The sequence below is a fragment of the Eucalyptus grandis genome, chromosome 2 (assembly GCF_016545825.1).
Source record: "Eucalyptus grandis isolate ANBG69807.140 chromosome 2, ASM1654582v1, whole genome shotgun sequence".
Taxonomy (NCBI): Eukaryota; Viridiplantae; Streptophyta; class Magnoliopsida; order Myrtales; family Myrtaceae; genus Eucalyptus; species Eucalyptus grandis.
The window spans coordinates 6306173-6329374 of NC_052613.1; the positions used below are offsets into that span (position 1 = coordinate 6306173).

Here is a 23202-nt window from a genome sequence, read left to right on the forward strand (position 1 = left end):
CGAGTGGGCAAGATTCAGGAAGAATGGACTTCCTCAGTATCCTGAGCTTTGTATTATTTTTGGTGGTACATATGCTAGTGGGAATTATGCCGTAGGATGTGCTCAAGAAGACAATCTGTCGGATGATGATGACAATGGTGATGACAATGTACGGGGTGACAATGGTGATGACAATGTACGTGGTGACAATAGTGGTGGCGATGCAGATGGTGTCAATGCAGGTGGTGACTATGATGGTAGCAATGCAAATGATTTCATTGGATACCATAGTGATGACAGACTTTTTACAACAGACGATACTGGAACTTCAGCTCGTGGGAAGCACAAATTGGATAGAACTCCAAATAGTAGGCGGAGAAGAAAGAGCAACCAATCCAGTTTTATTGAAACTTGTAGAGCCATACAAGATTTTCTAAAAGTTAGGTCATCAACTCCATCTGGTGATGGCTCTGCGAGCTCAGGGACTTCACAACCACCTGTTGACCCTTTCTCCGTATCTACCGCGGTCCAGATTCTAAACAATATGCCCGAGCTAGAGCAAGATGTTTACAATAAAGCAAAGTGGGAACGAGCATGCGTCAATCGTGAATGGAGGGAGGCTTTCATTACATGCATACCTGCAAGGAGGATTGGCCTTCTTCAATTTCTTTAGTAGATATTTGGAAATATATTATGAATTGCATGGAGTTTCATTAGACTGTATAACGTATATTATCTATTAATCTTTAGTTTATTCAAATATGATTAGTGTTGAGACTCTTGTACTTATATGTAATGGCATATTTTATTGAGATTTTATGACTTATGTTATTAATTGTTATTAGGATGTGTTTTCAAAATTTATATTGATGTTTTGGTCATTTTTGTGATTGTATAGGTACTATGGAAGGGGGATCAAATAGTGTGTCTAATGAGCAAGTACAACCAGTTGAACAATTCTCGGGTGATGACATTAACATATTGGTAGCGTGGCTCTGCTTATCTACGATGGAGACATCCCTCCATACGAGAGAACCTATTAGGGACGGTCAATTATCAGGAGGAGAATGGATAAGGGAGATTGTTCATGGACATTCAGATAGGATATATGAAGCATTTAGGATGGAGAGACATGTTTTTCTGAATTTATGTGACTTAATGAGGGCAAGGGGTTGGTTGAAAGATAGTCGATTTGTTCAAATAGATGAACAAGTTGGGATATTTTTAAGTGTGGTTACTCACAATAACTCAAATAGAGATTTATGTGAGAGATTCCAACATTCGGAGAAACGATCAGCAAGTATTTCAATAAAGTGTTGAAAGCAATGATCAAACTTTCAAAGGAGATAATCAAACCACCGTCCTTTGACGTCATTCCACAAGAAATTCTTATTGATCCTAGTCATAAACGCTACTTCAAGGTATGATTTTTATATTGATTTTATACCGTCAAATACATGTAGTTGATAATCTTATATGATATTAGATTGTTAATATATTAACAGGGCTGCGTAGGTGCTATGGATGGCACCCATATAGATGCTACCGTTCCTGTGTCTCAGCAGATTCCATTTAGAGGTAGGAGTGGGAGAACAACCCAGAATGTGCTGTGTATTTGCTCTTTTGATATGAAATTTACTTTCGTGTATGCTGGATGGGAAGGATCTGCCAACGATTGTCGAGTGCTTTCAGCAGCACTCGAAAATCCGCAACTGCAATTTCCCCGACCACCACCTGGTATTTACTTTGTTTATGAAGACAATTTTATGATTATATATTATGGTTCAATATCACAACAAATTTTATATATATCATGTTACAGGGAAATATTACGTGGTAGATTCAGGTTATGCAGCACTTCCAGGATTTTTAACTCCATTTAGAGGTGATCGGTATCATCTAAGCGAGTATAGAGGGAATGGGGGATGACCAAGGACAGCAAGAGAATTGTTCAACAAAAAGCACTCTTCACTGAGAAATGTAATTGAGAGGTCATTTGGGGCATTAAAGAATCGATTCACCATTTTGAGACAGATGTCTCCATTTACAATTCGGAAGCAAGCACTTGTTGTAATTGCTTGTTGTGCTCTCCACAATTACATTCGTGATCAAGATGTGATGGATAGAAACTTTTCCCTATATGGAGATCCGGAATATCCATGCGGACCTACAGAATTGGAGGTTGCAGATGATACATTGCATGATGCACCTGGAATAAACATGCTTAGGACAAGGATTGCAAATAAAATGGCGAGGGATCATAATATGCCTGAAATTTCATGACTTTGTGTTTCCGACTTTTGTAATTGTGTTTTTAAGTATTCACTTATCAAATCCAATGTGATGAAGTTGAACGATGAACTATATTACTTCATTATTGTGATGTTATGTATGAAAGGGTCTACGTAGAGATCTATGAAGTATTCTTCTTTTAGGTAGCTCTTATTGTGGGATTTTTACTTACGAAATTTTGTTCCAAGTATGCACATGACCATGTTCAAAAAGTTTGTCTTCACCAACCATGAACAAAATTAAATTGATGAACATTTCATTAGAGTGATAATGCAATACCAAGTTTACACTTTATTGAAAAAAAAGGCACGTGAGAAAAATTTGGAACAAAGTTTATTTATAAAATTTTGTTCAGAGTATGCACTTATAACCATGTTCAGAATGATTGACTTTACTCACCATGAACAAAATTAAATTGATGAACATTTCATTAGAGTGATAATGCAATACCAAGTTTACACTTTATTGAAAAAAAAAAAGGCACGTGAGAAAAATTTGGAACAAAGTTTATTTATAAAATTTTCTTCAGAGTATGCACTTATAACCATGTTCAGAATGATTGACTTTACTCACCATGAACAAAATTAAATTGATGAACATTTCATTAGAGTGATAATGCAATACCAAGTTTACACTTTATTGAAAAAAAGGCACGTGAGAAAAATTTGGAACAAAGTTTATTTATAAAATTTTCTTCAGAGTATGCACTTATAACCATGTTCAGAATGATTGACTTTACTCACCATGAACAAAATTAAATTGATGAACATTTCATTAGAGTGATAATGCAATACCAAGTTTACACTTTATTGAAAAAAAGGCACGTGAGAAAAATTTGGAACAAAGTTTATTTATAAAATTTTCTTCAGAGTATGCACTTATAACCATGTTCAGAATGATTGACTTTACTCACCATGAACAAAATTAAATTGATGAACATTTTATGATAATGAGAATTAAAAGTCAAGTTTACACTTTATTTTTTAAAAAATAAATGGGAAAATTTTTATACGAACTTAAAAAAATTTCTTCCGACTAAGCAAATATGATCAAGTTTAGAATGTTTGTTTTCACTTAATATGAACAAAATTAAATTGATGAGTATTTCATGAGAATGATAATTCAATACCAAGTTCACATTTTATTAAAAATAATAATTGAATAGAAATTTTGTACATTACCAAACGTATTTTGTTCTTTTTCTATTCCAGAAACAGAATTTTTTTACAGTTACCAAACGTGTTTACGTTCTTTTACATTAAAAAAGAAATTTTATACGATTCAAACGCGTTTTTGTTGAGAAATTGTTAAAGGGAACAGAAACACTTTTTTCTATTTTGTTTCCTGAACAATTTTTAAACAGAAACGCAAACAAACGCACCCTTAGTGGCCGGTTGAGGAAGGGTCAGATGGGTGCTGGAAGAAATTTGGCATTGATTTTGACCCTTATCACATAATTTAGGATCTTTCTTGAAACAATTGCGTGAGAAAAGAACTCATGCATTGTCATATTCCCTTTATTTTTTCTGATCTTCCTTTTACAGATGGAAATCTACATGGTCGAAGTGGTCCCAGTTCTCACCCCCGGTGGTTTCTGTGTGCTTTCTGGTCCCCCCATGGCATGAAGGATTCGCAGGCGTGAAAATCCCACGAATCCACTCTGAAACATTGTTTTGCGAGTAATTATGAAGGCTAAAAATCGTGTGCGTAATTGGATTTAATTAAGGTGAAAAAACATTTTGAGTATTTAGTGTAGTATTCATTGCAACATGGGATCTGTGCCGTTCTTTCCAAGGAGTTGGTTACATCGATCGAGCCAAGTAAATCCGGCATTGTCATGTTTATTCTATTGTCCGATCATTTGTTTTATGCAATTAAAAGGATGAAACAAGAAAGTGAATGCCATGGAAAATCGACATACTCAACTGATCATTCTCGTGATTCAAGCACAGCATTTGGGACTTCTCCACACATTGAAAAGAATGGCAGCAGCGCGTGCATAGATCTTTCCTTCGTTTCCCCTCTGTTTCCAGTTCTTCTCTTGTTAACGTAGGAACGATTTTCCAAGAAACTGAGCATAGACTTCCTTTCTTGGCAAAACAAGAAAACAAACGCGAGAGAGAATTGCCTGTTTTGCCGGGAAAGAAATTGCCCGACTTGAGATAATCTCTGTCGGATGCAAAAACGTTGAGCCGAGCGGATGATAGTTGCATCGCCATGGGAGGTGGGTGGCATTGCTAAAGTTTGCTGTTGATTATGAAAGGGAAGACCTGTGAAAAAAGATGCTGTGTTCCCAGAAAACCCAAGTTGAACCACTAGAAACCATCAAACACAGGAGAGAGCACGCAAACTTATTAGAAAGCGTCCAAACTTGATTTTGTGTCTGCAAAGGCTTTTCTAGAGAGGGACCGCCACTTTCCACACGCATCTTGTACGACATCATATCCCATTCACACAAGCAAAATACAATATTGTTTTGATTCATCATTAAATGACATGACCTAGTTCTCAGATACAATATTTAAAAAATATTGTAATTAAAATAGTTTGATTTTTAAAAGTGCCAAACAAGAGTTTCAAGAGCGGATTATGCTTGGGAATCACCGGAAGGGTGCAGCACGAGGGAAACGAATCAATACAGTTTCGCGGTCGATGACCATCTGGAAACAGCCTCAAATGGAAAGTGTTGGCACGGACCATTAGTGAGCAGGGGATTGCATTTAGAAGACAGAGCCGAATGTTCTCTAGAATGTCTCTAGCATGATAGCGTCAATGGGGTAGTTACTGCTAGCGCCGTTGGTAAGAAAGCCTTAAAACTCGTCATTCCTATATGAAGGAATATGCTGCATTCTTATACGAACATGAAAAGAGAAAAAGAAAATAATAGAACGGGAAATTCAGTCCGTTGGGGTATAGATCTTGGGATTTCTTATTCCATCGATTCTGGATCTCTCCTCCTCCTCCTCGTTCTTCTACGATCTCCGTTTTAAGCTCTCTCGGTACGGTATTACATCAATCAATCAATAAGCTTTGACGAATTTCGACAATCTCCTGCCGCGATCAAAGTTCCGGGCATAGCTGATTGAATACAGGTTTGGGGGAGGACGACGTGGTAATCTAGGACTGGGCCCGAGGGCCATGATCTCCTCCTCGCTCATCTCGGGAGAGAATGGAGAGGGCAGACAACAAATTGGAGAGGTGACGGTGGCGGAGGCAGTGGTTGGGAGCTAAGAGAGAGAAATGAGGAAGTCATTCGATAAGTGAGACGCACAATGTCATATGTCGATCATTAATGAAGTGACCTATCGCTGATGGAAATACGCCTACCCAATATTTTCTCGACTTTTTTCTCATCAAGTCCACATAAGCCGGAATGACAAAAGACAAGTGTTTTGTTTTAAGTGGGTTTGTTTAGGTCCGGAATAGCCACGCCTTTGGAAGCGAAGTATGTTTAAAAGGTGGGTAATGACGAGCAAAGAGCTAGGAGAAGCACTTAACTCCAAGCTCAGTCCGGGTCTAGCTTCAAAGGAGCTTCAAAGGAACGGACAGTCTCCTTAATTTAAGCATCATCGCTTCATTGAACATATTTTTGCTGAACTAATCCCCACGAATTAACATAAAAACTCATGTCCATGGATTTCGCACAAGGGTTCTACTTCTCCATAGGGTGATGTTCACGAATCCCAACATTACTTTGAGTGGAAAACGGGGTAATCTAAACACATGATTTGCAAGCATTCAAATCAAAGCACTTAATTACTCGGTTAATTATTTGAGGCTGAGTCTATTACCTCCTTTGCAACCAAAAGTTAAAAGTACAAAACTTGCAAAACCTTGATCTTTAATGACATAAAAAAACATGCTTCTTGGGCTTGACTCGAAGATTTAAAATATTCTGAGAATACATATTTTCAAAACAAGTATTACATAAACCAACAACAACAACAAATCAGACGGAGAGTCCTCAGCATATGAGGTATTTGCCAAAATAATAGGTAGAAAAAAGAAACCTCCCAAAGTGATGCCCAAATGCATAGATAGAAGCCACGGTCGCCGCCAGCATCTGAAAAATAGAAACAGGAGGAAATCGTTTAATAATTAACAATGAAAAGGCCAAGCACCGCGCTCAATCAAAAGGCCACGCGCTGGATCAAGCAAGGCAAGCACCCGCTGAATCAAACGGACCACGATCAATCAAACAGGCTCAGTACACGCCGAATTTATCCTATTCCGAATTTTATCCTGACTGCCAAATGCAACCTAAAGAGAACTTTTGCTGGAGAATCACAATCCCAACCCCCAATCCATAGTCCCCTCAATTAAGAAAGAAACCTTCCCCAATCTCGCACACATCCTCCTGCACAATCCTCTACTGGTTCTAGCCGAAAATTCAAATCTTCGATTGACCCCCGAAAGCTCCGACCGGCGACATCAGAAATGGATTCATAACTTTAACTATCTACACCCATTTATTTCGGGGCTGTTATTTTATAACCCATTATGGTTAGACACTTCAAATTTGAGCAGATATTTTAATTGGCTTTAAATGAGTTCCAACTTTGTAATTTGGAATTTTCGCTCAGAACAATATCTGGCAGGAAGCGGGGAAAAGCGTGATCGATGAATATATGCGGTGGAGAGGCCATTCCAGATCGCAGCAGCATTTCCGGTGTTTCGTCCCCGTAATTACATGCCTGTGTCAAACCCCACTCAGTTGAAGTTTCCACCGCCCGCATCAGGGAACCGCCTAGAGCATCTAAGGAGGCTGCTGGCTCGAGTAGTTGAGAAAAGGCGGCAGTGACCGGAACCAGTGAGTCAAAACCTGAGAATCAAAGTAATTCCCGGAAAAAGAAATCTGGGAAGGTCGTGTCGATAGCCGAGGCAGCCAAAGGTTCCGTTGTGTTCCAGCAGGGCAAGCCCTGTTCGTGCCAAGCCCGCAGGCACAGGTTGGTCAGCAATTGCTTATCCTGTGGCTGTTAAAGAAGCTGACTTGAAGAAGACTGTATCTGTGGCAATGCATGTGAAACGAAGAGGCATTTGAAGATAATTCAAGACTGACTTGAAGAGAGAGTCTGCTCATCACACGTGTTTGCAGAGCTGGAAGACTTAAAACAAAAGTAAATACACGTGTCATAATTCATTAGAGCAGTTAGTCTGTTTTATGTAAAACCGAAGTTGTTAAACCGGTGTTGAGTCGGTTCATTCGTTTTTTTCATATCTTCCTCTTCATTATAAAAACTATAGAAGAGAGAATAGAAAGGAGGTGTGAAAAAAAAAAAAAGCGAAGCTCTCAGTTGAATGTATGAGTTTTGGTTCTCGTTGATTCAAGAAGAAAAGAAATCCTTCCTCTTCATCCTCTGTTCTCTGTTCTTTGTTTTCTCTGTTCTTCGTTTCTTCACATGGTATCAGAGCTTTCCTGAGAGCTCCGGATTTCTCTGCTATACTGTTCGAAATCCTGTAAAAGTTCGTGTGATCCAGAAGATAGTAAGAAGATCAAGAACAGAATCTGATTTCTGTTTGAAGAGTAGTCGAGAAATCGTATTTTCAAGAGTTTCTGGAAATACAGAATGGCAGCAAGGATACAGAAGTATCCATTTCCAATTCATGTCAATATAGCAAACTTTGTTACAATAAAACTAGCTGAAGATAATTTTCTGCTTTGGCAAGCGCAATTTCATAGGTTCCTGCAGTCGGGATCTTTTGGATTCATCAATGGCGAAACGCCACCACCAGCTCAAATGATGCAGATTGAGATTGAAGGAAGTGAAACAGAAGTGGTGAATCCTGATCATACAGATTGGATGAAGACCGATCAGCTAATTTCATCTTGGATAAGTGGAGCAAGATTCGAGAACATCTTAAGCTTGATCATTGGGCTAGAGACATCATATGAGGTATGGCGGACTCTTCTTAATCGGTTTACACGGAAGTCGGTAGCAAAAGAATTCGAACTTAGGGGAAAATTGCAAGCATGTCGAAAAGAGATAGATCGTTGAATGTATCTTCGAGAGTTTAAGTCTATTTGTGATCAACTTAATGCCATTGGGAAACCTGTTGATGAGATAACCAAGATGTTTGGTGTTCTCGAGGGATTAGGTTCAGAATATGAAAGCTTCAGAACAACAATGTATTGCTTAAAACCTCAACCAGATTATGATGAGGTTATATCTCAGCTCGAAAGGTTTGAAACCAGGCTACAGACATATTCTGTGAATCAATATAATCCTAATCTAGCCTACTATGGCCAAAGAAAGTCAGCTGGAATTGTGCAAAACTCTAACTTCAGAAATCAAAGAGGAAATAGTCGAGGTGGATATGGTTATGGCAGGGGACGTGCAGTGAGTATTAGAAATCATGGTAATGACTATGTTGAAACAGGAAGAAATCAACACTACAGGATGAATAACCCGAATCTAAATCAAGAAGATCAGGTTAACAAGTTGTCACACAACTGGTCTAACTATGGACAAGGGTTCAGACCATATGTAAATTCTTCCCAAAAGTATCAAGCCACTAAGTCTTATCCACTACAAAGTGTAGCATCTGGTCAGAATATGCAGAATGTGAAAATAGCAAGTAATAGTCCATTAGAATGCCAAATCTGTAAAAGGCCAGGTCATACAAAGACTTCGATGGTATCGCTTTGATAATTCATATCAAGCGGATGAAATACCAACCTGCACTAGCAGCAATGCATATTGAAGACTCACATGGCACCGAATGGTATCCGTGACGTGAGCCTCGGCTCATATCACCGAGACCGGTATGCTTCAATACCGTTCTTTATATAATGGTACCGAGCATCGTTATGATAGGAGACGGTTCTGTTTATCAATCTCCCTGTGTTGGTGATGGCTTATTGCATACTACAACTAGCTCATTACCACTAAATGATGTTTTGCTAGTACCAGAAATAAAGAAAAATCTACTGTCTGTTTCAAAGTTAACAGATGATTATCCCTGTGCTTTTATTTTTGACAAACATGGGGTATATCGAAGGACAACCGCAACAATACAACAAAGTGAGGCTAGGAAGCAAAGTCAAGGGACTATATCAAGTTGATCCTAAAGTCAAAGAAGTTTTCTTCACTCAAATTCAAAAAGAAGTAGGAGAAGACTTATGGCATCAAAGGCGGCACATACCAGTTTAAAAACAGTGAAGTATCTGCACAGTCAGCACCTAATTCAGTGTAGTTCAAGAACTCAAGGCCTATGTAGTAGTTGCCAGATTGCTAAGAGTTCAGCCTTACCCTTTCCTATGTCAGACTATACATCTAATACTCCTCTAGAAAAGATACATTGTGATGTTTGGGGACCCTCACCAATTCAATCCTTTCAAAAATTTCGATATTATGTCATTTTTGTGGATGATTTCTCTCGACGCTTGGCTGTATCCAATGAAACAGAAGTCAGAATTCTATGACATCTTTATCCTGTTTCAAAAGCAAGTCGAGAATCAGTTTGATCATAAGATAAAAATCTTTCAGTGTGATGGAGGAGGTGAGTTCACCAGCAACAAAGTTCAAAATTATCTACAACAATGTGGAATTAAACAACACATTTCCTGTCCCTATACACCAGAACAGAATGGTCTATCTGAAAGAAAACATCGACATGTGGTGGAGCTAGGACTAGCAATGCTATATCATGCCAAAGTACCCTTAAAATTCTGGGTAGATGCTTTCATTACAGCAAATTATATCATTAATCTGCTTCCTGCTTCAAAGCTCCATATGGATTCACCCTACAGAAAATTGTATCAACAAAAACCAAGCTATACACATTTAAGGGTCTTTGGATGTGCTTGTTATCCCTGTCTCAGACCATATGCACAGCATAAGCTTGATCCAAGGTCTCTTATATGTATTTTTTTGGGATATAGTGAAAAACATAAAGGGTATCGATGTCTTCTACCCACTAATGGACATATCTATGTAAGTCGTCATGTGGTGTTTGATGAATCAGTTTTTCCCTTCACCAGTCGACTACCAACTGAGTATCATCAAGGTACAAACTTGTACAAACAGTGGATAAATGGAGTAACATTTCTAGACTCTATAACTACAGCACAAGTTCAGTCTATGTCCAATGAACAGATGGGGTATTTGCAAGATACTGGATTAATACAGAACTCTCACATTCATGCATCACAAATGCATACTGAGGAACCAATAGGTTCTATGCCAACATTGCTAGAGGTTGATGCGATCAAGTACAAAGTAGTTCTCAGAAAATATACACTCTACTTTGAATTACTACAAGTGCATACCGAGGAACAAATGTGTTCTATGCCAACATTGACAGAGATTAATACCGATCAACCACAAAGCAGTTCTTGGACAATACACAAGGTATTATGTCTATTCATCCTATGCAAACCAGATTAAAATCTGGAATAGTCAAACCTAATCCTAAATATGCATGCTTGGCCCGAGTATAAAGTTCCTCTTGAACTAAAAAGCAGTCAAATCCCGGCAAGGGCAGAGGATGGTATCAAGCAATGCAAGATGAAATGGATGCCTTATACACAAACCAGACATGGGAATTAGTACCTCAAACTGATCACATGAATGTTATCGGGTGCAAGTGGGTGTTTAAGACTAAACTTACTGCAGATGGTAAGCTTGATAGACTTAAAGCAAGATTAGTAGCTAAGGGGTTTCATCAAGAAGAAGGTATTGATTTTACAGAGACCTTCAGCCCTGTCATTAAACATGCTACTATTCGAATTATTCTTTCTGTGGCAGTGACAAAGCATTGGTCAATCCATCAGCTTGATGTTAAGAATGCCTTCCTGCATGGCACTTTAAATGAAACTGTGTATGCGGCAGCCACTGGCTTTATACACCCTCGAAGCCTCATCATGTATGTCTCGCTTAAGAAATCCTTGTATGGTCTTCGTCAAGCACCTCGAGCATGGTTTGATAAATTCAGTATCTTTCTTCTTGAAAATGGGTTTTCTTGCAAAGACCACGGATCCTTCATTATTTGTTTTTCACCATGGCTCGAGACACCATACCGTTATTACTCTATGTAGATGATATTGTGCTCACTGGAAGTTCACCTCACTTACTTTCCAACTTAATTCATCTACTAAGCCTTCAATTTCATATGAAGGATCTTGGTCTTCTGCATTATTTTTTGGGAATTGAGGTTAAACAAACCACACAAGATTTATTTCTTTCTCGACCAAATATGCTCTTGATTTACTTACTCGAGCTAATATGAAAGATTGAGACTGTTTCTACTCCTCTTTCATTACGGACTGCAGCCATCATAATCGATGATATCTTATTACAACATCCCCTTGAGTATCGAAGTCTTGTGGGTGGACTTCGTATCTCACTATAACTCGTCCAGATATTGCTTATGCCACTAATCTTCTCTGTCAAAAGATGCAGCAGCCTACATTAGGTGATTTTCACAAGCTCAAAAGAGTTCTTCGATACGTGAAAGGCACTCGTTACTCTTGGACTAACCATTCATTCCAATAGCTTCATGCATCCGTATGGTTTTGCTGATGCGGATTGGGCAGGATGTAGTACTACCAGGCGATCTACTACTGGTTTTTGTCCATATCTTGGCTCTAATCTAATTTCTTGGTCAGCAAAACGGCAATCTACTGTCTCTCGTTCATCGACAGAAGCTGAATATCGTGCCTTAGCCTCAAAGCAACAGCCGATCTTACATGGGTTAGTTTTGTTCTTCGAGACATCGGCATTGGCTTATCTCGCTCCAACATCTCTCTTCGTGACAACAAGTCAGCTATTGCTCTCTCACTTAACCCCGTTCTACATGCTCGCACAAAGCATATTGAAGTAGATTTTCATTTTGTCCGTGAAAAGGTTGCTTCCTGGATCCTTGATTGTTTCTTATATTCCCGGTGCTCGTCAACTTGCAGATATTTTTACAAAATCATTACCTCGCTACCTACATTTTAGTCTTCGAACCAAATTGGGCTTGGGATATTTACCCCCTCCCAATTTGCGGGGGGATGTTAAAGAAGCTGACTTGAAGAAGACTGTATCTGTGGCAATGCATGTGAAACGAAGAGGCATTTGAAGATAATTCAAGACTGACTTGAAGAGAGAGTCTGCTCATCACACGTGTTTGCAGAGCTGGAAGACTTAAAACAAAAGTAAATACACGTGTCATAATTCATTAGAGCAGTTAGTCTGTTTTATGTAAAACCGAAGTTGTTAAACCGGTGTTGAGTCGGTTCATTCGTTTTTTTTTTCATATCTTCCTCTTCATTATAAAAACTATAGAAGAGAGAATAGAAAGGAGGTGTGAAAAAAAAAAGCGAAGCTCTCAGTTGAATGTATGAGTTTTGGTTCTCGTTGATTCAAGAAGAAAAGAAATCCTTCCTCTTCATCCTCTGTTCTCTGTTCTTTGTTTTCTCTGTTCTTCGTTTCTTCACAGTGGCAAGATTGTTTGCGAGCAGGAGGGAAAGGAGCCGTGTAACTTTTGCAGTGCCCCTTGTCCTGAAGGAAGGAAGCCAGTTTGCCGGTCTCAACCAAACTGCGCTGGTCCTCATTGAGGCTGAATCACCCGCAGAAGCTTAAGTTAAGAGGACTTGTGGAATATTATCAGAACCCTGCAGCGCGTACTACGGTTATCGATGACCGAAGCGGCCATGCAAAATTGAGGTCAACAGCTTTTTATCAAAGGAGTTATGTTCGTCTTTAGGAATCTTCATGAGTTGAGAGATTTACTTCGTTACTTGAGGCCTTGTTTGAAATGTCCTCATCGTCACAGGAGGAGGAGCTCGAAAGAGAAGAAAGAGGTGATCGAGGAAACTGAGCAGGCCAAACCAAGCAAGGTGGTCGTGATCTTTCACTTGGATGGTCTCAAGGTGAGTGCATTCTTTCTTGGAAGTCTAATGAATATTTCTAATTCCACGTGACTTATCTCGCTGGCTTTTTGTCAAAAAATAAAGAAGAACAAGTGAGCATGTCTGATTTTGCTATGCATCCGCCATTCTTTTCCTGTTCCATTGCAGCCAAACATATTTTAAGAGTCCTTCAGATTGTAGTACTTTGTTTTAGAGATTTAGAATGACACTGTCACAATTTTTGTGGCCTTTCGTCTATATGTTTAACGCCCAGAATTGGTGAATGAGGAGTTCTGGTAGCAAGGTTAGGAATGTGTCTCGAGTCCACTGAAAATTAGCCATTCATATAGAAAGCAAAACCAGCAGTTGCCACTTTGCAATAATCAGAGTGAAAGCTTCCTACATGTTCCATTTTTTGCAGTGATCAAAGTGAAAGCTTCATAAGGCAGCTGGTGATTTTTTCCTTAAAATTTATTTTTTCCTTTTCCTCTCTATTTCTCTTTCATTTTTCTTTCTCCTTCCCTTTCTTCTTCCTCTAGTCAATCCCCAATCAGCAATTGCCTAGAAGCAAGGTTCGGCGAGGTCGACTCAACCTCGACGACCTCTGGCAAGTCTTGCCATGGTTGTATGAGGCCCAACCTTGCCAAATCTGACAAGGTCATGGCTCACCAAGCCCTTGGCAAGGCTCGAACTCTCCCCAGAGGCTGCAAGGGCAGCCTCATTTTGGGCTTGCGAGGGTTGAGCCTCATCAGTCGCTAGATCGAAGGCCGCGACCTCCTAGCCTTTAGCAAGAGCCCGAGTCTCCCTAGCCAAATGTGAGGCTACCTCACCAAAGCATAAATAAATAAGTAATTTAGAAAATATCAAAAGAATTATTAAAAGTTATCAACATCATACAACGTAGGTCAATTGACATCAATATATAATCAAAATTAATTGGAAAGACTAAATTGATGCTAAGTCAAAAGATTTATAACTTAACTAATACTAGGTCAAAAAGGTTTATAAATATAATAAATTTAAGATTTTTTTGACACTTTTTCTTATACACGGGTGAATGCATACACTTCCCATGTGCCGTCCTCGTCGTTTAAAGCGTGCCAAAGTGACTTTAAAATATCATTTAACAACTTTTACGAGAATTACGACAAAATAAGGGCTCAAAGTCAATGTCGGATGCGGCGTGCTCGATCCGACGTGGGGGTGGGTGACACGCGCCCACGTGGTAATCGAGCATCTCGAGTGATCAGTACGCGCTGTGGGTGCGGAGGTTCTAGTTTCGTCCCCGACCGTACCGCTGACTTTGCAAAATCCGTTCAACCATATACTGAATATCATATGTTTCTCGTTTTCATCAAAATTCTCTGACTTGTTATCGAATTGTTTCTCCACCACCCCATAGCTTTCCGAGCTATCTAACATTCTTCTGCTGCTCATTTCAAAAAACGAACACAATCATCAGACTCGTCACCTTCAAACGAATTAAATTTTGAAATTTCGTTGCAAATGGCCATTAGATAAGATGAAAAGTTGGTTAGCATTTAGGAATAAGCTAGAATTGATAGTTGAATTTTTCTTTTATTTGTTTACGAAAAATCAGCTTGTGCACAGTTTAAATCAAATCAAGTCTTAACAAAATCAATTTCAATACAATTTAGGTTTTTCCTTCACTTAGCACGGAAAAACTAGGGTCAAATGGATTTGAGAATGACACAGTTTCGTCCACTACGAAATAATTAAGGAATCCACGTATACTTTTTCTAGAAGCCCTTTCGCTAGGGGAGCACGTGGGAAGTGGAGATTGGCAGCAACTCCTCACAATAACGTGGCAAGAGCAGCTCAAGGGGGAAGATGCCTGAAGAATTAGGGGTTTTGAGTGACCCCCAGTGTGATCGTCACCGCAATTGTCCTCATTTCCAAAAATTCTGCTTTTACCCTAAACGGGGTTGTATAATAACCATTCACCGAATGGGTGCTCGGGCTCGCCGGGAATGCATTGCTTAAATCTAGAGAACATCTTTAGGATTGAGTACAAATAAAAACCCAGAAAAAAAAAAACTAAGATTTATGTGGATTTGAAATTGACACTATTTCGGTTGTAAGACAATCAAGGAATCCATGTTTACCACAATCCCTGTATTTCCAAAGTCTCAAAAATATGCCATTTTCGCAAATATTGAATTTGCTATAATATTTTGGGACTCCCCAATCTTTCTTCTTAAATGCGGGGGAAATTCCTTAAGGAGCAAATAATATATTCATTTTTTTTTTCAATCTCCTGACAAATATCCTCGTATGCGCATAAAAGGTCACGTCCATGTATATATGAGCAAATAGGCTTCATCAAAGGGTGGTGTGACATGAATCCCAACATTACTTTTAGTGGAAAGGCGCGGTCTTTCAAAACGAAGCGACAACGCATCCGCCGTCCTTTCAACCGGGTGGGGGCCCGCCCCCCACGCTCAAAAACCACAGCTCCCGCCCCATTAAATGCCTCCCCGCGACCTCCTCCACCTCGCGGGACCGTCCGATCTGACCCGGGCCAATTACCCTGACGCATCCCGGTCGTTTCAGCGTCACCCGTGAGAATCGAAAATTAATAAATAAATAAATCAATCAAAAATGGCCGTCGTCTCATCATCTCCTGCAACAGCTAATCCCTCTTTATTTCCTCTGCTCTCTCTCCGCCATGAAAACGAGCTCGAAACCTCCATCGAAGCACCTCTGAAAACCCGTCAAGTTGCATAATTACTCGGTTAATTATTTGAGGCCAACTCTGTTGTCTCATTTGCAACCGAAAAAGTTAAATGAGTTTCAAGATCGTACGCCAATGCATGATCTGAAGTAAGGTTAAAGAGACAAAACTTGCATAACCTCGAATTTTTAATGACATGTGAAGTGCAAAATATTTTAATATTTAGAGAGTACACAATGGGTGAGACAGCGACGGGTGAGACAGAAACCCCTCAGCATATGTAGTATTTGCCAAAGTAATATGCTAATAAAAGAAACCTCCCAAAGTGATGCCCGGATGCATGGATAGAGGCCACGGTCACCACCCTGAATCTGAGAAAATTGAACAAGACGACGGACGACCGTGAGAAGCAAACATTGTTTAATAATGTCAATACAATAGAAAGTGCCAAGCCACGCCGGAGAATTCTGCGGAGGCTCAAGTACCACATGGCTGCCCCCCGTGGTGCACACCACGCCGGGGCCGCCTTGTTCTTGACCAGCATGACTCGACCAGTCATCGCCACCGCAACCAGGTGGTGACGGCTCCAAGAAGTTGGTTATACTAAGGATCGACAGCTTCTCATCAACTTCATTGGTGAACACAAACCACTGCCACGATAATAGAAATACGAAACTAAGCAGGAACTTGTAACTTTTCTTACCAGAGTTGAGGGATGATGTCGAGCGAGCAGCTCAGGGTGCCTTCAAGGATCATCCGATCGCCGCTGCCCTCGCTGTTGGACTGACCTGCGAAGGTCAAGTACGTGCACGAGACGTCCACGTCGAGCACGGCCACCCACCACAGACCCAAGCGCAGCCTCCGCTTAGCTTTCGCCGCCACTTCGATGGTCACCTCCATGCCATTCACGCCCAAGTCAGTGATGATAGACAGCGTTGTCTGGGCCTTGGCTTGGAGTGAGGTCCTGCAGCCGGGCGCCTGAGTGGAGTTGGACACGAGGGGGGGACGAGAGAGAGCAATTTGGCCATCAAAACTCGAGAGGAGCTTCATGTGAGCATACTCGACCGTGATGAGATTACTGTAGGAGATGGAGATGTTGAGGGACCAAAGGGAAGAGCCCGGGTTGAGCCCAAGCTCCAGCGGCGTTTCAGCGGGTATTGCCAGGAAGATGAGCATGAGGAGGCCGAGAATAGTGGGCCCGGCAAATGTGATACAGCGGATGATGATCAGCTTGTACCAGTCAGACCGCGGCAGCCCCGGTGATGCCGGATTATTTTCCGGGGGTGGGGCGGCGGGAGGTCTGTCATTCGGGGTTCTTTTTTCTCCCTGAAAAACTTTGTGTGTTAAGTTTTGAGGAGGAGGGCGCGGAATTTATACGGGGCTGTCACATGGTGTGTTGTGTAGCAAGGAAGGGGTGGGCGGATCTCAGTTGGAATTCTCGTGTTGATAGGTCGGGGCTCGTCGCTTTAGCTTAGCAATCGCATGTGTGGCTGTGCCATTCCGAAAACACGACAAAAGAATCTAGTCTAAACGCGCCATTCTTTGAAAATTCTTTTGTCAAACCGTCTTTGTTAAGTAAACGGATCGGCTGAACAATTTGGTACTTTTGCGTGGACCCGAAAAGTCACAGTGAAATCTTGTTGATTTTTTAGACCAAAAACAAAAACTCTTGTTGATTTGAAATGATGGCCTGTCCTTGTTCACGCCCATAGTGGTGTATATGCTGGCCCTGCGGACTAACTGTTGTCGCCGGTACGGATCCCAAACTAAAGTTTCAACTTTTACAATTTATCCGGCTCTTTGGAATCAGTTGTGTTGTATCCTGTAATGATGATGCCAACTACATTTTTCTCACAAATCTAACCATATAACTGCACGCGATTAGGGAAGGCTCTACATTCGTGAAAAAGAAATATAATGTCTACTTAAAATAATTCTGAAACTCTATGTCATTGTGCATTTGAGTCAATTCCAATTAAATTCTTACCGGTGCTTTAATCACATGCTCGTATACAATGTATCTTTCAAATTTTTCCTCTACTTTTTTTTTCTTTTGAGAATAATAATTTATTTTTAAATTACCTAACCAAAAAAAAAAAATTATTTTTAAATTATAAAAAAATTAATAAAAAAATAATTATAAATTGTTGCGGAGCTCATTTTTTAAAAATTTTATGATTCACAATAAATTCTCATTTTCACAGTATCTAAGAAATTGTTATGCTAACAAAGTTAAAAAAGAAAAGAAAAAAAAAACATGCAGTGTTCGTTTCTAGCGCAGCAAAATGTCCAGCCCCTTTTTTCACTTCGCTTCTGGAGAGCGAGGCCGTGCCCCTTTCATCGCAGGGGCGATAAAAGGTAAGCAGTTGATTTGTCTGACACGAAACGAGGACAGTATCCATTTATGAACATTTTGAGGTTCGTCATCCTTCCGTTTTTTAACACTCAGAAAAACCTAGAAAAGAAAAGAGAAATCCCACCAAATGCTCAGTCCAATAAGACCAATTCGTCGACACCAGCATTTATCGAAAACCCTAGTCCTGTCATATACAAACATGCAGTCACATGCACTTGATGCGCAAATCACTTAAAAATTATATATAAAAATAATAAATCTATTATAATTATATCATTTCACTATTAAATCTTTTTCGCAATTCAATTATAAATTTTTTACATTTGCACCAATTTAGTTTATTCAACTAATTTTGACTAATCGGCGCTAATGTAATATTTTTAAATAATGTTTTGATAATATTTTGAATTTTTCTTTAATTTTTTTCCTTCCCTTAGGGCCGATGAGGGTTGTTGGCCCGCCTCACCTGCATTGGGCAAGGGCGGCTCGGACAGCCCTTCACCCAAATTTGACTGAGTGAGGCAGCGAGGCCGTCATTGCAACACCCTCGTTAGCCCTAATAGAAGGGGAAAAATTAAAGAAAAGAAAAAAGAAAATAAATTATAAAAATTCAAAAAATATTAAAATATTATTTAAAAATGTCACGTCATCATCAACAGTGTCATGTTAATGTGAACTTGTTGTCAAATGGATCGAATTGATACAAATACAAAATATTTATATTTAAATTGATTAAAAATAAGTTTAAGATTGAATTGATATAATTTTAATAAATTTGACTTTTTTTGGGTAATTCTTCCTACAAAGCACATATACATAGGTGGCGAGCCCGAATGTCTTGAAAGAATTTACTTGAGGATGGTGTGACTGGACCGCTGTAATTCCAAATAACAAAATTTGACTGATGTTATTCAAATAACAAAATTTTCCACAAGGCCTAGCTCTCTCTCTCTCTCTCTCTCTCTCCTCTTTAGCTACTTTTTTCCAATTCGAGAGTGACCTAACCTTTCCCAGGCTCTTCTTTTTAGGTAGCGATTCCAGACTCCTTCCAATTCCTTTTCCCAGGCTCCTCTTTATGTAGCGACACCGGACTTCTTCCAATCTTTAGGATCGTAATGGGAAAAGTCTCTGATGCTCTTTAGTTGTACAGGGTACTAACCAAAAATTCCTCAAGATTCGCAAACCTGCCTTTGAATGTTATTCCTTTTCTAACAACCGAAAGGACAAGATTTACACACTCGGGTAGCACAATTGATGAGCCCTGGACAGTGTACTGTTCAGACAAAGTGGTCATTGTCTTGGCAATAGCCAAGGACACACCTATAGTTCCCCTCGAGCAGCAATGATTTTCAGAGACCGAAAACAACACCAGTGTTAGCGATGGTAGCACCTGAAGAAGCCGAGAATAATAGAGGGTAAGATAAATTTTAATAGCGGCCAATGATCAGTACCAGTCATTTGGTATCTAAAGACCGTGGCGGAATAATAGAGCCCCGGACGGCGTGCTGTCAGACTGCGGCAGCGATGCCAGATCGTCATTCGCACGGGGTGGGCAAGTGCGGGCCGGTCTCATTTGGAATTCTTGTGTTGAGTCTTCTTGTTTCTGTAGGTGTTTTTGTGTGAAGTCGGTGTTCCGAGTCAGGCTGGGCTCTCCTTTGTAGCTAGCAATCGTGTGTGTGGCTAGGCGATTCCGAAAACAAACGTCAAAAGGATCACATTTCTTTCAATGTCCAACCGTCTTTATTAAGTTAATGCTATGAATGAATAAATAAAATGGTACTTCATTAGCCAAAAGGGTGTAAACAAAATCTTGTTGATTATTAACTTCTAACTGTCCTTGTTGATGGCAGTCGTGTAATTGCTTGGTGTGCTTACATTTTCAAGGCCGGGTGTGTCCCCCAACCTAAAGTTTCAATTTTTACAATTTATCTCGGCTTTTTGAGAATTGGTTGTAATGTATTCTATAGTGATGATGCGGACTAAATTTTTCTCACAAATCACCATGGGACTGCAACATTCTCTCCAATTACGCTATCCGACTTCAGTTGCTTACAATAGCCATCAGCCAATGTGTAGAAAGTAAAAAATTGTCGGGAATGTACCCTCTGGTTATAGCATCATAAGCATCAGATACGGATCCCATCTTGCAAAGTCCATTAATAACTAAATTGTATGTTTATATGTCAGGGTAACAACCATTTTCAGACATCTCAGTCAATGTTTATGGTGTCAGGAGGAGGGCGCGGAATTTATACAGGGCTATCACATGGTGTGGTGTGTAGCAAGGATAGGAATCTTTTCGATACTGTTCAATGTTTATGGTGTTGTGCCTACGACAGAAATCTGTGCCGGGATATTTCATTTTTTATTTTATTTTTTTGCTAGGAACAGGGATATTTCAATTATTACAATGGCTTTCCATTCTGTCGGTAGCGCTGGCCTTTTCTTGAGGGATTTCGCTTAGCCAATCAACCGGCGCTTTCCGAGGGGGATGATCAATGAATCGGCAGAAACCCACAAATCATTTTGATAATTTTTCATTCCTAGAAGTCTTAGTTTATTTTTAAAACCCATACATTTTAACCTTATTATTCCCAAATTTAAATTTTCTCTGTCTAAAAACTTAAGAGGAATGCTATATAGATTAAATGAACAATGTGATCTCTTGGCAAGGTTTTTACGAAGTTTTTTTTTTTGCCTAGATTTTCATCATTATCAAATTGATAATTATTTTTGCCAATGTCTGGGCATTTGGAAAAGTGAATCAAAACTGTCCTTTGATAATATTAAATCCAACGAAAAATAAAAAGTTAGATTCTCCACCGTCGTTATTTCACTCCTTAATGTGATATGAATTAATTGAGATATCTTTTCGCTATTTATCTAATGTGTCCTCTCCCCCCTTCAGACCTTATGCTTTCTCAAACCCCAAAGAGAGAGACTCAAACCCGCGTGTAGAAAACCGACGCGAGAGAGTCTTCACTTTGATCACAGACCAAAACAAATGCAGTACAGACAGAGACAGAAGGAGAGAGAAAGGGGGTTCTTTTCTTCTTTTTTTGCAGTCACGAGAGAGAGAGAGAGAGAGAGAGAGAGAGAGAGAGTTTCTTCTTTTTTTTGCGTCATGCAAAAGAGAGAGAGGGTTCTGGTTTATTCGCAGTCACACCGCAAAAGACACCGCAAAAGAGTTCTTCTTTTTTGCAATCGCATCGAGAGAGAGAGAGAGAGAGAGAGGGGCTTCACTAATGACTAATGAAAGCAACCGGTGAATGACCACTTGAGCTAATCGTTCCATGTGCTTGCTCCACCTCACCCCAACTCCAGCCGCGGCAGCTTCTACGAAAAATTCCCAAACCTTTTCTTGACACGATTTTTTTTAGGATAAATGTGTCACACGGATACAAGTATAAGATTTTTGGTATCATAGAGGTATAAACTTGAGATTTTTATATTATAAAAAAAAAAAGTTTAGAATGTTTGACAACTTTTACCCTAAATAAAATGAACCATAAACACAATTTTAAGTTTAGATCCTTATTTGCAAGATGTTAAAAGACTTTATAGTTTCAAAAGTTTAAACTGTTTGATAGGTATACAAGACATTTGCATCTCATCATGATACAATGCATGACCGATCATTTTAGCTACGCACTATGCAGAGAGAGGATATATAAAGAGAAGACCATATGAGGTATGTATACGAGACATTTTAGCTACGCACTATGTGGGTTAATTTATATTAGAATAAGCTTCAATGATACTTTTTTTGTGCTTAAGTTTTTTTTTTTTTGGTCAGATTTCCATTCTTACTCAAAAAGGATGTGAGAAAAAAAAGCCCTTTCTTAGTCTTAATTAAAAAACAAAATCATATCAGCATCTTCCGTTAGTCAAATTGGATAGAGTTAACGAAATGATCTAATTACACCAATTTAATAAGTTTTAGCACTTTATTACATTTTTTGTATATTTTATAACTTAGTTGCACTATCATGATGAATTTTAAGACTTCTAGTACACAGGTTAAAGAGCTCTTCTTACTATCATGCACCTTTGTAATATTTTGAAATAATTAAATTTTTGAAATGCATCATTATTTTAAAAAAAAATAAATATATAAATTAGTGCGTCAAAAAGTCTTCCGAAGTAATATTCTCTATTTTGTCAGAGCATTTGTTTCTTCCTTCACGTCAAACCGAGGGCAATTCCACCGGGGTCCTTTAAAATCGTGAATTCAAAAATGAAGCATGTGTTTTGGGACAGCTTTGGTTTCATGATACTTGAACCTAGACAAACAATATTGACTCTAAAAATTTTGACTTACTTATGCGATATATAAGATTGGCATATCCTCCAGATTTTTTCTACCCTTCGCTTTTGAGAGAGGTTGAAAGCGATTGTATCATAACTCTAGGGATTACTAATGTGTTTTTTCCCTAGAACTCTTGAATTAAGTGACCTAGCCAGGATAAGGTTTCTTGTAAAAGCAATGAGAAAATTTCGATTGGGTAGAGAATTGTAATTGAGGATAAAAACATGTCATGTTTTTGTTTTATTCCCCATTTTCAAAAGGAGGAGGACACGTGGTCACACCCCACGTCAAATATCCTAGTTTGACTCCATGGTAGACCCCTACAAGAGATAATATATCAGATGCTTCTACAGAACAGCCGTGCCTGGAAATTTCATTTGTCAGCCACGCAAAAGAGACAAAAGGCCGTGCTGTCTGACAGTTGCCTGACTTTTGTCAGCCGCACCAGGGTGATTTAATGTTTTCTAAAATGATTAAGTAATTATAATTTTATAATTTTCCAATAGATATTTTCGGCTGGCTGGCCTTACCGATGATGATTCTGTTTTTATATTTTCCTTTTTTTTTTCTATTTCCCAAAACATGTTCAAAATAAAAATATATTTGATAACGCAATCTTATTATTTTATTTTCAAGACAAAATTTTAGGTCAGAATTAAGTTTGGGAAAAAGTAAGAAATAGATATTTTTCACTTTTCTATTTTTGGAATGTTAACATAAATGAAAACTTTTTGTAG

The 23202-nt window shown here is 39.2% G+C and overlaps 1 protein-coding gene and 1 pseudogene across 1 annotated transcript; both read left to right on the forward strand.

The window, feature by feature from the left end:
• The first annotated feature begins 1269 nt into the window (after positions 1-1269).
• LOC120290445 (putative nuclease HARBI1) lies at positions 1270-1908 on the forward strand. The gene is made up of 3 exons (XM_039306712.1): positions 1270-1400; positions 1485-1716; positions 1802-1908. The coding sequence occupies exons 1-3, from the start codon at positions 1305-1307 to the stop codon at positions 1906-1908; spliced, it is 435 nt and encodes a 144-aa protein (XP_039162646.1). The 5' UTR covers positions 1270-1304.
• A 3501-nt stretch (positions 1909-5409) lies between these two features.
• Positions 5410-23202, forward strand: part of LOC104434336 — a 70629-nt pseudogene continuing 52836 nt past the window's right edge.

Bases quoted from the DNA above. Each gene is read 5' to 3' on its own strand.
- LOC120290445 (XM_039306712.1), top strand. From the start codon at position 1,305: ATGATCAAACTTTCAAAGGAGATAATCAAACCACCGTCCTTTGACGTC. The intron at 1,401-1,484 runs GTATGATTTTTA...ATATATTAACAG, and splicing joins GTCATAAACGCTACTTCAAG to GGCTGCGTAGGTGCTATGGA. The intron at 1,717-1,801 runs GTATTTACTTTG...ATCATGTTACAG, and splicing joins ATTTCCCCGACCACCACCTG to GGAAATATTACGTGGTAGAT.